Source organism: Gouania willdenowi, chromosome 19 (genome assembly GCF_900634775.1).
Source record: "Gouania willdenowi chromosome 19, fGouWil2.1, whole genome shotgun sequence".
NCBI lineage: Eukaryota > Metazoa > Chordata > Actinopteri > Blenniiformes > Gobiesocidae > Gouania > Gouania willdenowi.
Window position 1 is genome coordinate 3,786,562 of NC_041062.1, and position 14,656 is coordinate 3,801,217.

Consider the following 14,656-nt stretch of genomic DNA (forward strand, 5'->3'; position numbering starts at 1 on the left):
GGTTTAGTAATACAGCTACACATACTCTCTCAGAATATACAAAATGATCTGCTATACTTCCTATCTGGTGGACATGCCAGCCCCTCAAATATTGGAAAAAAGTTAGTGTGTTTGGGTCTGGATCATGTTTGGGCCTTCAGTAAACAACTTTGCATATGTCTCAGCTCTCTGTAATTTGATCAGCTTTGAGCTGTGAACATAGGCTGTTCACATCACTAATGATTAGTCACATATGTGCATTGGTTCTTGGGTGACAGTCTTTTAAAATCCCCCCACAAAAACACCATGACGATTATAACCTCCAAAGGCAATGTAAAATATTTACTTATAACATCTTCTCATTTGTTGGAGCCATAAAAACTACCCTAGAAATCATCAGTCAGAACAGAATGGTTCGATTTTTGTTTGTTTTTAAAATCCTCTAAAATTTGTCCCTGGCGCTTACACTAGAAAATAATAATAATAATAATAATGCTGATTGTGTGTCTTTCGAGGCACATTTGCTTTTAGAAAGTGGCTCATAACACAGGTAGGCAGAAATTATAGGAAAACACTCCATCATTGTTCCCATGCTAACACACACACACACACACACAACCCTGAGGTGAGGAAGGTCTGTGACATCAAGTGTATTCAGTTCACAGGGAGGCATGTTATGGAAAAATGACTCCCGGTTTAGGGAAGGCAGCGCGGGGGTCTTTTCCCTCCCCAGGACTCGATGCTACTCCCAAAAACAGAGAGCGCTAGCTTAGCCTGTAGCTTCATTAGCCAACGGCGAGGAAGCTCGTCTTGATAAAACTAACTCACGGCAAAGTGCAGACAAGTGTTCTTGCAACACACGTCATCCTTGAGCCCGGATTTTTTAAACCTGGGTTACGACACTGAGTATTTTATTCACGTTTTTTTTTAAAGTGAAAATGTAAGGTTTAATTTATTCAGACAACTTTTTTTTTTTTGTAGGAAATTGTAGATCTCCTGCATGTTTCGACTGCCAACTGTCAGTCTTCCTCAGAGGCATCTAGTGATTGCTTTGATGTATCCCTGAGTTTTCTTAAAAGGAAAGCATCAAAGCCTCTACTCTACAATCACTATCATTTGTCCTAGCAATCACTATATACCTCTGAGGAAGACTGATGTCAGAAGATCTAATTTCCTGAATAAATGAAATCTTATATATTATTTAAAAAAAGAAGACAAAATTAACTTGCTAAGTGAAGGTTTTCGCAAAACAATTTCTAGATTCTCCAAGTTTCTGCAAATATTAGGGTGTATTTTAAAATGTGCTTCAATTCTTACATTGAGTTAAAATGTTTCAAGGTCAAACGAATGAAAGCGTTGGATCTTCTAAACAAATCCAGGATTCTCACCAATCTCCTATAATCATTGAACAACAAAACTCAAAAGCACAACACATGAATAAGTCTTTTATCCGTTTTTAATAAATACATTTCAAAAATACACAACATCTGTTCTTTTCATATTATTTTTTCCCTATAAAACATAATTTAAAAGAAGCTGTGCATATACAATATGGCATTAAATATCTCAAACTGGCAAGATACTGTATGTTAGCTGTGATATGCTCCAGTCAGTGTTAGTGAAATAAGGACAAACCCTGGACCAAAGAACTGCAAACAATACTTATATTTTCTCAAATAGTGCAGAAAATTATGAATCAAATACTCATTATATGCATATCTTTAAGGAAGACAAAAACTAAATACATTGCATATGATGAAAACTTGTGAAATCAGGAGAATAAAGTTTGAGAACAACTAAATCTCAATGTCAAGGCTGACATTATGGACAATACGTGTTAAACTTTACAGAATGAGATTACAGAAGTAGATTTTTCCCAAGAATATAAAATAATAATGATTAATTTGATAAATTAAGAAAATATCCTTTAGCTTTCTGTTAATATATATCATATGATAATCAAACAACTTAAATACATCAAAGACATCCAAGATTACATTATTTAAGCTAAAAAAAAATAGCCCTTTGCATATTTCTGATGAGATCATGAGGAAAGAGTTGTATTTCTAACTTCATTCTCGTAATAAAACTTGTTTTGTCTTTCATCAGCTCAGGTTAAAAAGACACATTCAGTCATCCCAGCCGAAAAAACGTCCCGTCATCTGGTAGAACTTCATGTTAAAGGGCCGGTAGAAGTCCCGTAGCCGCTGCACCACCTCAGGGTGGATGTTGGGGTGCGTCCGGCCTTTGGTTTTCCCCAGGCAGTGTGGCTTGCTGCTGCCCTCTGCTTTCTTCAGGCACGGGAATCCCTTGGTCTGGTTGAAGTAGAAGTGTTTGTCTGTGATGATCCTCTTTAGTCCCAGGAAGTCCTGGACGCGTCCCAGCTCTCCGGCCGGGTCGCTGATCAAGCGCTCGCCGCTCACAAACAGGATCTGCTCCATAGGGAAGTACTGCAGCCAGTTGTCCAGGTGCTTGGCGTAAATGCCAATCTGGATGGCGCTCCAGGAGGTGTCGATCAGACCCGTAGTCCTGTTTTTGAAGGTGAGGCTCTCAAAAGAGGGAATGTCGGGTTTCTTGGACAGAGTCTGTGTGTAGTCCGAGATGGCTCGGGTGACGGGGTCCCTCACCACCACGATCAACTTGGTGTCTCGGGACATGGCGGAGATCCTCGCAGGAGCTTCTCTGGTCACAAAGTAACTGGGGGTTTTCTCCATGGTGATCTGGCCCTCCAGGGTCTTGGGCATCAGCTCCCTGAGAGGGAAAACAGAAAGGAGGAAAAGAAGGAAGTGAGACTTTGAGTTGACCTGCACTGCAGATGGAAACACGTGGAGAAACTGTCACAGTCCAACTACAATAAACACTTCCAGTGTATGAACTCAAATATGTTGAATCCAATCAAAGAAGAATAACACAGGGAAGGGTTTGCTTGCGGTAGGTTATTAATGTGATACTTGTCATGTGGTACATTGATTGGCAGTTGGGGCAAAACGCCATGAAAGAATGTAGTGAAGCCCTTTCGGAGCTCATTGTCTTACGTAGGGGGGAAAACAAGAGGGATGCTAATGATTACATGTCCTAAAGGGTTGGGCTTTGTTGCATTTTTACAAACTTTAGGAATAACAAATACGCAATTAAGCCCGGATTCAAATACATACTCTGGACCAGAAAAATGCCATCATCATACACGAAATGTGTATCAAGTGTGTTCTTTACTAAAAGATCCTACTTTTCTGGTTCCTCCCAACGTATGAAAACAGATAATGTTCTTCCTAACTCTAAAGGGTTAGGAAGAAAGGTCTGCTTACAATCTAAGTAAAAAAAAGCAGGGCTGCTTTGTGGTGAGCTCCTTGTTTCTGTCAAGCTCTACGACAGACTGGCGTCCTATCCAAGGGTGTCCACTGGGAGAGACGTTCTCACGCAAGAATGAAAAGTAATGACTCCCAAGTCCCCACACAAAGGAACTTCTATAAGCCAAACATGTTTCTATTGCAAAATGTTTTATAGAGAATCATTTTGTTGTGAAGTTACAGCTTTTATCCATAAAATTCAAGCTTTTACGTCTCAAAATACATTTTTTTTTTTGTCAAAGAGAATGCCAACTTCTTGACAACATGTGAGAGAATGATTGTGTCTGAAGACCACATTAATCAGTTTGAGGTGTAAAAACAAATCCAAAAGTCTGTTTCCATTCGACCAGCAGTCCCAATACTACCAAAACATTGAAGAATCTAGATCTTCTAGATTGAAAACTATTTCTGCTGATGACTTAAACCCTGAGATCTCATGTGTTCATCTTCTTTCAAGCCTTCTCTTCAACTCTCCCTGCCCACTCTCCTTCTGCCTGGCCGCTTTCAGGACAGTCACCTTAAGTAAAGCAAGTAAAAGTAGCACATGAAAGATTAACACGGCCTCTCTCTACCATTTAGAGTCTCTGCAGACCACAGCTTTAAAATTCACCCAAGAACAGAATGCAAGCGTCAATTATTCATCCGCTTGGCGCGAGCAGTTGGAAGTCAGGAATCGCACCGACCGAACAGTCCAAGCTGCTCATTGGGAGGAGCAGGTTTGTGACCTGTGATAGAGCTACTACGACCCGACCCTAAAGCTTCTCTCATAATCAGAGTCCAGTGTTTGCTTCCTGCAGCGTTTCTCTCCTCGAATGGGCCCGGTTCTTCTTCCTTACATGCTCCGTTTAACAAACACAACTATAAATGAGACAAAGGTCACCAAGATGTTGGTCGTTGCTTGAACGAACAAGAGAGTGTTTCACAAAAACTCTCCATGTCTACTTTAACACTGGATTCACTCACAGCTTAGCCTTTAGGATCTCACGGCTTTATTTTCCTGGAGACAACACCTTCTTTGGACAAATTTGGGTAACTTTGATTTACATATTAATGAGGAAAAGATGAAAGGAGATCCCACAGTTGTATGGGAGATGACAATGAACAGCTATCAAACGAATTATTGACTAAGCAAGAAAAATCTTGTTATCAGCTTTAAATTTTGTTGTAAAACCAACATTTGATATTTTATCTAAAATATGTAAACTGAACTTTGCAGCTCATGCATAACGCATATTGATCCAGAAATAAGTAAATAAAAAAAACTCATTCTGACATCGGGCCGGGACGATATGGTTTTGTCTAATATTGTATTTCAATAGTATTGTGATTTCAAGTTCCTTATTTTCCTTCTAGAAACAATACAATATATGAGTCCAAGAATTCCAACAAACAATGTGCATGACAACATTTAGTGTTAACCTATGACCACATTGTGCAGAAAAATGGATTCTGCGAGAAATAGATTTCTAATTTTATAAATCACCATATATTGTGAATCAATATTTTTTCCCACCCTTATTAAGTATTTTCTAATTGATAATCCTTATGTTTACCTCTTTTGAACTCAAACATTTACTGGATTTAATATGCACCTATATTATTCACATGTCACATAATGCCGCTGCAAGCAAAACGATTAAGGAGCACCAAGTACAAATCTATTGGGAAATCTCTCTGACAAAAACTCATCTCTAAATAAGTAAAAACAGAAGTCTGTGTCGGTGGTTTCATACTTTCACAAAGCTGCCAGTGGAGCTCAGTTGACAAAATGAAACTGACCTAAGGAGCTGAAAGTTAAAGCCTTCAGGCCAATGTCAAAACACATCCAGTCTCTGAGGGGAGGATCCTCTCACCTCTAACCAGAAGGAAACAGTCGATAAGATCAACTACATCAATGCGGGATCACTCGTGTCTCAACATTTGCTGGCAAAGTTGACCGTCACCTGACCTCCGAAGGCCTCTCAGTGCCTGTGGTCTCTCGTACATCTGCACAAGGATCCTTCGTCTCACATTAGCTCTACTCCGTCACACCGAGAGTCCAAGGTGAGGGAGGAGAACGTGAAACCGAATCAATGTCACCTGGGACCACGATGCTTCCGAGCTGACATGTCGTTGACAAACAACAGAGAGACTGGCTATTGATAAATGAAGGCGTTCCCAATGTCGCCTGAGAGTCGACCAAGCAAAGCAGAAAACCTGATGCTACAAAAACCTCTGGACCTTCAAATACAACATCACAGTATCGCAACTTCTCGATGCAAAGAAGAACATTATTGTGGAATAAAAAATGAATGAAGCTGTACTAAAGGAAGCATCCATATTTGATGGTGTGCATTGAGCTTTCCGTGTGGTTGATGTTGATGCACTTTTTGCAGAAGATGGCCGTGCAAGGACACTCGGAAAAGGTGGGTGAGTGGGGGTGTATTTTAAGGGTCAGTGAGGTGTGTGCGTGTGGGCATGACAGCTGGGTTAAAAGGTGTGCAGTGCTCGAGCGTTCAATACATTCAGTTGCATGTTTGAAGCTCCGTCATGGAAGGAAAACTGACATTGCACCACGGTTTGAAGAACCTTCTGATATCAAGCCCATGGTTTCGTTTCACCATGTAACGCCTTCGAGTTTCCTTTTCAAAATTCTGATTCAAGGTTTACCCATTTCCGCGTCACGTTACACTTTTTAGTTTTTTTTTTTCCATTTAATCGTATGTTTTAGTTGATTTACAAAAAATGAATAATTGGTGGCAAAAATCAAGCAAGATTAAGTCGCAAGAGTAAAGTTATCTACACTTAGACCCTAAGGCACTTGTTATAAAATACCATGGAAATGTGTGATACAGTCCCAAAATTTGTGAAACCTTAATTACCACCAACTCACCCTCATGTTTTGCACCAAACCTGAGCAGTCGCGTTCTTGGAGATGCTTCTGGTTAAATCACCAGTTCAACTAATACACCAACAGCTAAACCTGTCTTTGTACCAGAGCAACTTCAGCTTTGAATGTCGTCATAATAATCTGTTCATCACAACACAGTAAAAACACACTTCAGATGAAGCTCTACATTCATTTTCATTCACAGAATATTATGATCGCTATTCAATCTTATACACATAGGGAGAGATTTTAAATGACAATATGGGCAAAATTTGACACATTTGTATGGGTTTGTCAAACTTTCTAGATATTCAGTCACTTGTTTTCTGGTGAAAAATAATATGTAAATGTTTGATATTGTCCCAAAACATGCATATAAGGCATTTCCATGATGATTTTAAATAAAGAGAGAGGCAAATAAGAAACCGAATTGCTTTTTCCATGTCAAAATGTAAATTACTTTTTTTTTCTCGACCATTTCATATTAACTCAAGGGCCCTACTTATGACATTTGATACATCTGAAAACCTTAAGATTCAAAAGTTTTAGAAGTGCACACTACACATGTGGGAAAGTCAAATCTAAATTTTGAAATTAAAAGAGTGAAAAAACTCATGGCAAGCAGTTCAAATTGTGGACTTCTATTCTGTGGCACTGGGACCTTGAACTAACATCATCTCTCACTGCCAGTACGTTTTCATTAGTAACAGGACAAACGGTCCAAGTACTGAATATTAGCAAAACCAGATTCTTCTGCTTTAATGTCTTTGTTCTGCTGCAAAAAAAACCCAAATCCCCAAACTCATTGGTGCTTTGGACGGCAGTGGTTAGCACTCACCAAACAGGCATGGCTATAAAACCAAAGAAATCTGCTGTAAAGAAACGAGACGTACAAAGTTTCAGAAACTCCTCAGCTGCAGTTTGTGCACATGACAGAACCCAAACTATGCTGGAATGGTGTGTTATTCACTAACTGGCTGGAAAAGGATGCAAAGACTGTTTCGGGCAGCTCTAGTTGTCATTAAAAACCCAGCGTAGACAGTAAGAGGCAGTGCAGCGCTCAATGAGCTCTTTGTACGATGTCTATAAACCAACCACCTCGGAATAAAAGACCTGATGCCCCACTGCTTTCACTTCCCCACTGAACAACTTTCACTTACGTATGCATGTTGTGACTCATGTCTGCTCTTAATATAATAAGCAGAAATGGCAACACAAGGGATTATTAACTGTATATATACGATGACAGCATGGCATGTGAATTAGCTGGGAGCATAAACTAACAAGCGATCAGCTCCAAATGGCTGTATCCTGGTGTTATCCGTGACCTTTCAGAAGGCGTCTTGGTGCTGAGCCAAAGTCTGTCAATTGATGGGAGTTGTAAAGACACAAAGGCAAGCGGCCATGAGTGCTGTCCACCTCTCCCCCCGCAACCCTTTGATTCATTTTTCCTCTTCCAGCAGGAAGCCCTGGCAAGCATAAATACAATCCAACCGTGCTCGCTCCAGATAATAATCTTGTAATTGGCTCAATATTTCTGCTGTTTGCAGATGGAGAAAGAGAGAGAGGGAGCCAGTGGCACGCTCCTGGTGGCGTAGACTGATCAGATATTTCCAGGTCAGTGGATGTTAATGGAGGTCAGAAGGAAAAAGGAGGTGGAAGTTAGTTTGGGATTTAGAATAATAGCTGTTGGGTGATGAAGGGAAAGACGACCGCTTCGTGCTCAGAGTTTTACGGCTCTGTCAACCTTGAGCAACAACACAAGATGACTTGCAGAGAGGAGACTCAAGAAAATAAACAAGGAGAAGAACGACAAGGAAAGTAGACGACACAAAGAAGATGGCTAGGAAGAAGCCGAGTGGATAACTAATGTTCAGCAGGCTAGTATATGTCCTTACAGTTGGCTCAGAAAAGGGAGAACTGGATCACCTGCCCTTCAAAAACAACACATTAGCTGCTAAACAGAGTTGCCCGTACCCCAAATAACAAATTGGCAGTCAATTGTTGTGAATTCAAGAGGCTCTCTTTAGTTAATTTTAATTCCACATTGCTTCAATTCTCTGCTATGTCGGCTAGGCGTGAAAATGTAACTGGACATGGGTGTTGATCAAAGCGGTAGTTGCAATCAAACTTAGCTCATTTAAAGGGTAAAATGCCCATAAAAAGATGTGAAAATACTCATTATTAGACTCGGAGCAGGAATGAGGCTCAGGTGGGTATAGATACTTGGAGAAACACACTGGGTTTTCAATGTTTTTCTTACACTAAGAAGTTTGTGATTCACTAAGGCAAAACAAGTCAGACTTCACCTTTGCTTGTTCACTCTATTATTGCCAAAAAAAAAAATCACATTAATACTGTATATAAAAGATATGGTGCATCAAAAACCTTCTGTTAGTTTGAATGCAAATCAAGTGTTAAAATAAGCAGCCTTTCTCTGCACAATCCAGCCAAGTCCTGGACTATCCTGGATTGAAAGTAGCCATAGATTTCTGCTTTGTGTGTTTGCCAAGTAGCTTTAAACATTAAGTGAGTCCAAAGAATGGATGGGATGGGTATAATGGGAACCAATGCAAAGAGCTTTAGGCCAGGGATTTTTTATCTATTGTGTTGTAACATGCTCGTATGTAAAGTCAGTCGAAAGATACCTAAAATATTTCGCCATGTGGTGCTGTCAGAGTTATCAATCACTCTTTCAGGCCTTTGACTTATCAAATGATGTGCAAATGAATCTCACATGGTTTATGGTTTAAATCAATCTACAATCTTGTTTCAAAATGTCCTCAATTCCATTTCAGAGTTCACTCATTTCCGTTTAGTTTCCATTTTATTGTCTTTCCCTCTTTACATAACTTTACTGGCTATTAAACTTCCTGAATTCGTAGAAAACATTCAAAATAACAGTATTTGACTCGATTAATCAACCAATTATTTTAAGGGCTAAAATACCATAAAAATGTGCAATATCGTAATACTATTTGATTTTGAGGGAAATACCGACAAGCAGCCGTGCGATTATATTGCGTAAATGCGAAAGATTTCACATTTGTTTTCTGTGTTCTACGGAAAATGTAAGCATCTGGTAGAAAGTTGAGACAACTTTTTTAAGTTCTAGGATATAACTAGGGGTGTCACGTTAATGCGTTAATTGCGAAAATGAACACCCTAAAAAAATCTCTCGTTAATCACTTTTTTTTTTTGCACCGCACACAGCGCAAAACCTTCTCATTGCACGCGCTCCCGGTATACCCATAAATACTGATGCACAGGCTACAACGGTAGAAGCTGAGGAGTCTGAGCATTAATTTTAGTTAAAAAAAAAAAAAAAACACACCGGATGGAAAACTAAAGCCCAGTTGTGTGCAAATTGTGCAAGAAACAGTTTGTGAATCACCGGAGCTCTTCTAGCCTCCAGTGGAGATTTCCCACATCAATGCTAACTATGTAGCAGCTAGCACGGATAGCGGTACTTTGGACGGTAGTCTAGACCAAGTAGTTAGGACACACAGGACAAGATGACAGGGTTCGGAGCCAGAATGAATAAATCCAGGAGTGACAAATGAACAAAGTGAGTGGATAAATGATTGTAGTGGACAGTTGACCACTATCGGTTGTAGTGGATGTGGGCGTGGCGACCACTACTGAAAGTGATTACTTGATGTTATTACAGTACTTTATTTTGCTATAAACAATGTTATTTTTGATGTGCTAATTTATAGCACTGTGATTGATGGGTCATGTTTCATTTATTTTATATTATCTGAAGGAGAAAAAAAACAAGTTTGGTGTTCAATAATTGTATTAATCAGAAAATTGTTCTTACTGTTTATAATGTGCTAACTTATAGCACTACATATGAACCTGATGTTTTATTTCATTTCTGTTTTCTATTATTTGGAGATTGACCAAACTATACATCCATATTCCTCTGATGGTCTAAACCAAAGGTGTCAGTGTCACATACAGAGGAATGAAAATGTTTGAAGTCTGTTAAAAACAATAAATAACTTTATTAAGCCACTTTGTTCTATATCAATGTTTCGATCTGCCACAATCATGTAAATTAAATGAAAACACAAGTTGAGGGCATTTCTCAGCAATTTTATGTGAGATTAAAAAAGAGATGAATTAGATTAATTAATCGCACAATATTTTTAATGTGCTCTGTGATTAATGAATCTGTTGGCAGCACTAGATATAACCACATCTTTGTGCAACCTCTCCCGTCTTGCAGCTCAGATGACAATCTCTGAAAAGGTTGAACATTTCTTTTTGTGACTTTCCTAGACTCAGCCGATGTCCTCTTTCACAAAACATTCTCACGTCTTAGAATTTTTTAAAAACGGATAAATCCAAGGAAGTGGGAGTTGTGGCTGACGGTTGTCCTTTGGGAAAGATTAAACTTTGATAAAGAGGAAGGGAAAGGGACGCTGAACACGGGTGACACGAGATAACGATGTCAAAGGGAGGAAAAATGCAGAATAACAGTGACTTTTAAACAACAGGATATTCATCGCCGGATTGGCAAGTAGTTTTAAATTAAACCAACGGAGATTAATGGGTTTGAGAGGAGAGCAGGAAATTAGAAACTGGAAAGATTGGGGCTTTTATTAAAAACCTTATTGTTGGTAAATGGTAAACACAGACAGAAAACTATGTTCATAGACAAAATACTAAAAGGAAACAAAAAGGGACTGTTAACGGCTAGAAACGCACTTTTCAACCCTTGTTGAATGCCATGTTTGAAAAATACACCATGGCCTGCTGCCAAAGCAATGGCCGCCTTCTATCTGGAAACATATGGAAAATGTCTGCTTTTTATGCCTTCTCAAATATTATAGAGCCGTAGAAATGGCTGAAAGAGAAGAAAAAAAACACACCTATGGGATTTGAATTGCATTATAAATAGAAGTTCCAGAATAATGTTTGACAAAGCTGCAGTAAAAACCTTATTTCTTGTGAATAAATCTGCCTCCTCACACTCACCTTTTCACCGAGCTTTCAGCCGTTCCCTCTTTCCTTACTACGACTGCTGAGCGATTCAGTTAAAGATTTATAGAGTTAGCTTTGCGGTATGTTCTTATAAATTTGTCAGCAGTGTTTTTAACAGAGACCGTCGTCTTCTTTTCTCAGCCCTGCGTGTCCTTTGGTTTATTGCGTAAGGGGGGAAAGTAAGCTCTGTCTTCATGGCAACAAATTTGTGAATTATTCACCGATCTAAACCGCAGAGGAAGAGTGAGTGAAAGAAAGCGGAGCGGAAGACGATGCACTGAAGAAGAAGCACTTTAGATATCAAACCAACACTAACACCAAGAATTCTGATCAACTCAGAGACCGTTTCACATGTAAACAATAAGGACAGCAACTGCAAGGAAATAGGTGAGAATGGTTATCAGTTCGAACCAGAGAGAATCTGTGTTTCCATTACCCTTAGCAATGCACAAAATCTAAATAGCGCAATAAAAACTGGTAATGGAAACATCTGAATTTTGAAAAAGCACTCGTATCTCTCAAAGGTTTTACGCTTTCATGAGGCGTTTCAGGCGTTTCGATATTGAAATGTGTCACAGAAGCGCTATGGGAAGATTTTTTTGCAAATACACATCACAGAACGTGACATACCTGGTCACGTGACCACTTCTCTCCGAGTAAACATGGCGCGGTGGTGTAAACAGAAGGACATTTCTTAGCATTACACTGTAAAATTATTGGTGCCACATTAGACGTGAAACAACAAAGGAATACCAAGTGTTATAAAGAGGTTCTGAGCGTCCGTCTTTCTGCAGCAAAGTCTCCCGGGATGAGATTTCAAAGGTGTTGCGAGTCGCCAAAACAACCTTCAATGGAAACACGTTCAAAGCGCAATTATACTTTGTAGACATTTAGAAATGTGGGCGAAAATCTGTAATGGAAATCCAGCTAGAGATACTGCTTGTGAGGGCACATTCTAGTGATTCCGAGGAGGAAAATGCCACTAGAGATGTGCGCTATGTGAAGAAAACTCATAACTTGAACGCTTTAATACAGATTCAATGGCTTTCTCTAAATTGATGTTATAACACCAAATACACTTCCAAAAATTGTGTTGAAAATGCCTAAAAGCGCATGACTACATTAACTTTAGCCAATAATTTTATCTTTCTTTGCATCAGAAGTGTGGAATGGACGTGTTCATCAAATCTCAAGAGTCTCTGTCATGCTAGCTCTGTTTATTTCTCCCCACTGTAGCAGATGCACATTCATTTGGATTTGTTTGGTTTTTTTTCTTCAGAATTTTATATTTTGACAAGCGCTACAAGATTACTTGTTTTCATTTGTGCTATATAAATAAAGTTGAATTAAATTTCCTCTTTTTACACTTGCTACTCATTCTACCACCTGTCCCAAAACATGTATGAAGGTTTATTCTGTGTAACATCAAGTAGGCTTACATATTTCTGTTTCAGAAGGTGAATCCTGTGATTATCGTACATTTTTTTCATGATTGTGGCAAATGAGGAGATATTTCTAAAAAAAAAAAAGAAAAGTCGTCTAAAGATTAACTTCTACATCAAACCAGTTTCCCAAATGAGTCCAAATGCTAAATATAAGCCCAGAATGGAAGAGTGTATCATACAGATGTCATCATTATGGGTGTGGCTTTGAATGAAGTCTCAATCAGAACAAGTGGGTCATGGGAATATAAAAAAGTAATGCGAGCACTGAGTTCCACTGCGTGTGGAGATGACACTTCAGAGGAATCGGCTTTGGCAAAAGACTCGCTGCTATTTTTCATTCTGCCAAGTCAGTTTTTAAGCACTCGACAGCTTGTGGCAGATAAGACACTTAAAGTCGGGCTTAATAAAAAAGCTTCATCTCCAGATATTGTGTCTTTGAATGTTCATCGAGTGTGTGCTCTTTAGGAACATTTGAATGTTTCTTAATTAGCTTGCTGGAATTTTTCTTTCAATGAAATACATTTCACAACCATCCCCACTGGAATCAAACAAGTTTTAATGGATATTCAAACGCAACATTAAATCCTAATTTGAATACAAAAATTGAAAAGCTCCGAGTGCAAAATCAAATGTGATTTTGCACAAAGCCAAATGAGAGCCTTTAGGGCGCCGACTCTGATAATTACCCATGACAAAAGGCTCAGGCTTTAGTTTTTGGGACCATTGCCATGGTGATCGTCGAGCGGCTGAAACATTTCAATATAAACATTTCAGGAAGCTGAATATGCCTCATAGACAATGATATCCACCACGGACCAAATGTCTCCGCAGGGCATAAATCCCACCGCGATGCTATTGTTAAAAGAGACGTAACTGAAGACGAGAAAAGGCTCAACTCTGAAAACTAAAGTCTGAGCACAGCTGCAAAGATGAAGGCTTGGCAGAAAAATGGGCACTTAGCACTGAGTATTTCTCAATGACTTTTCTGCTTTTTCAGTTCCCCAAACATTAAATTCAGGCGGCCCGGGGGCCACATGTCTCTCCGTCTAATTTTGTATGACTCCCAAAGTAAACACACAAAATGACTCCAAAAACACACAGAATGAAAGTAAAACAAACAGAATAAAAAAAATGCACAAAATTATTTCAAAAGCAAAACATTTCAAGAACTAAAGACTAATTTTAAAAACAAAAAGAGAAAAAGCCTAACTGCAACCAAAGCACACAAGACAACAAAATGCACAAAATTATTAAAAAAAATAACAAAAATTAATTTAAAAACACACAAAACGGTAAAAAAGGGGTGAAAGGAAAACCGCAACCAAAGCACACAAAACAACAAACACACAAAATGACTCAAACAGGGATAAAAACATAAAAACACAGTGATTATATACACACAAAATACCAAATACAAATACAAAATACCAAATACACAATATGACAACAAAAATGAACAAAGAAGGAACAAAAAACTGAAATGTGACTCCAAAAGCATACAAAACTAGAGAAACACACAAAGCAAGTCAAACAACACAGTAAACAGCAAAAAAGGGGGAAAAGGAAAATGGCAACCAAAATACACAAAACAACAAAATGACTCAAAAAGGACCAAACATACAAAACGACAACAAAAAACACACGAAACAGCAACAAAAACCACAAAGTATCTTCAAAAACACAAAAAACAACAAACACAAAACGGCAAAAAAAAAAAGGGCGAAACGAAAACTGAAACCAAAGCACACACAACAACAAATACACCAAATGACTCAAACAGAAACAAAAACATAAAAAATGACACCAAAAACACAGAAATACACAAAAAAAAAAAAAAAAAACCAATACAAAATTATACAAAAAACACAAAAGTGACTCCAAAAGCACAAAAAACAACAGAAACACACAAAGCAAGTCCAACAACACAAAACAGCAAAATGAATGGGAAAATATACAATACAGCAACAAAAACTTGCTCAGATGAGTTTTATTCTTATTAAACATTTACAGTCTCTGCCACAGAA

At 38.6% G+C, this 14,656-nt stretch overlaps 1 protein-coding gene across 1 annotated transcript in view; it reads right to left on the minus strand.

The window, feature by feature from the left end:
• Positions 1-1,620: 1,620 nt before the first annotated feature.
• LOC114481386 (heparan sulfate glucosamine 3-O-sulfotransferase 3A1-like) overlaps positions 1,621-14,656 on the minus strand; it is a 35,782-nt gene continuing 22,746 nt past the window's right edge. The window contains exon 2 of the mRNA XM_028476183.1: positions 1,621-2,730. Within this exon, the coding sequence (XP_028331984.1) occupies positions 2,109-2,730 (622 nt within the window). The 3' untranslated portion in view covers positions 1,621-2,108. The remainder of the gene's footprint in view (positions 2,731-14,656) is intronic.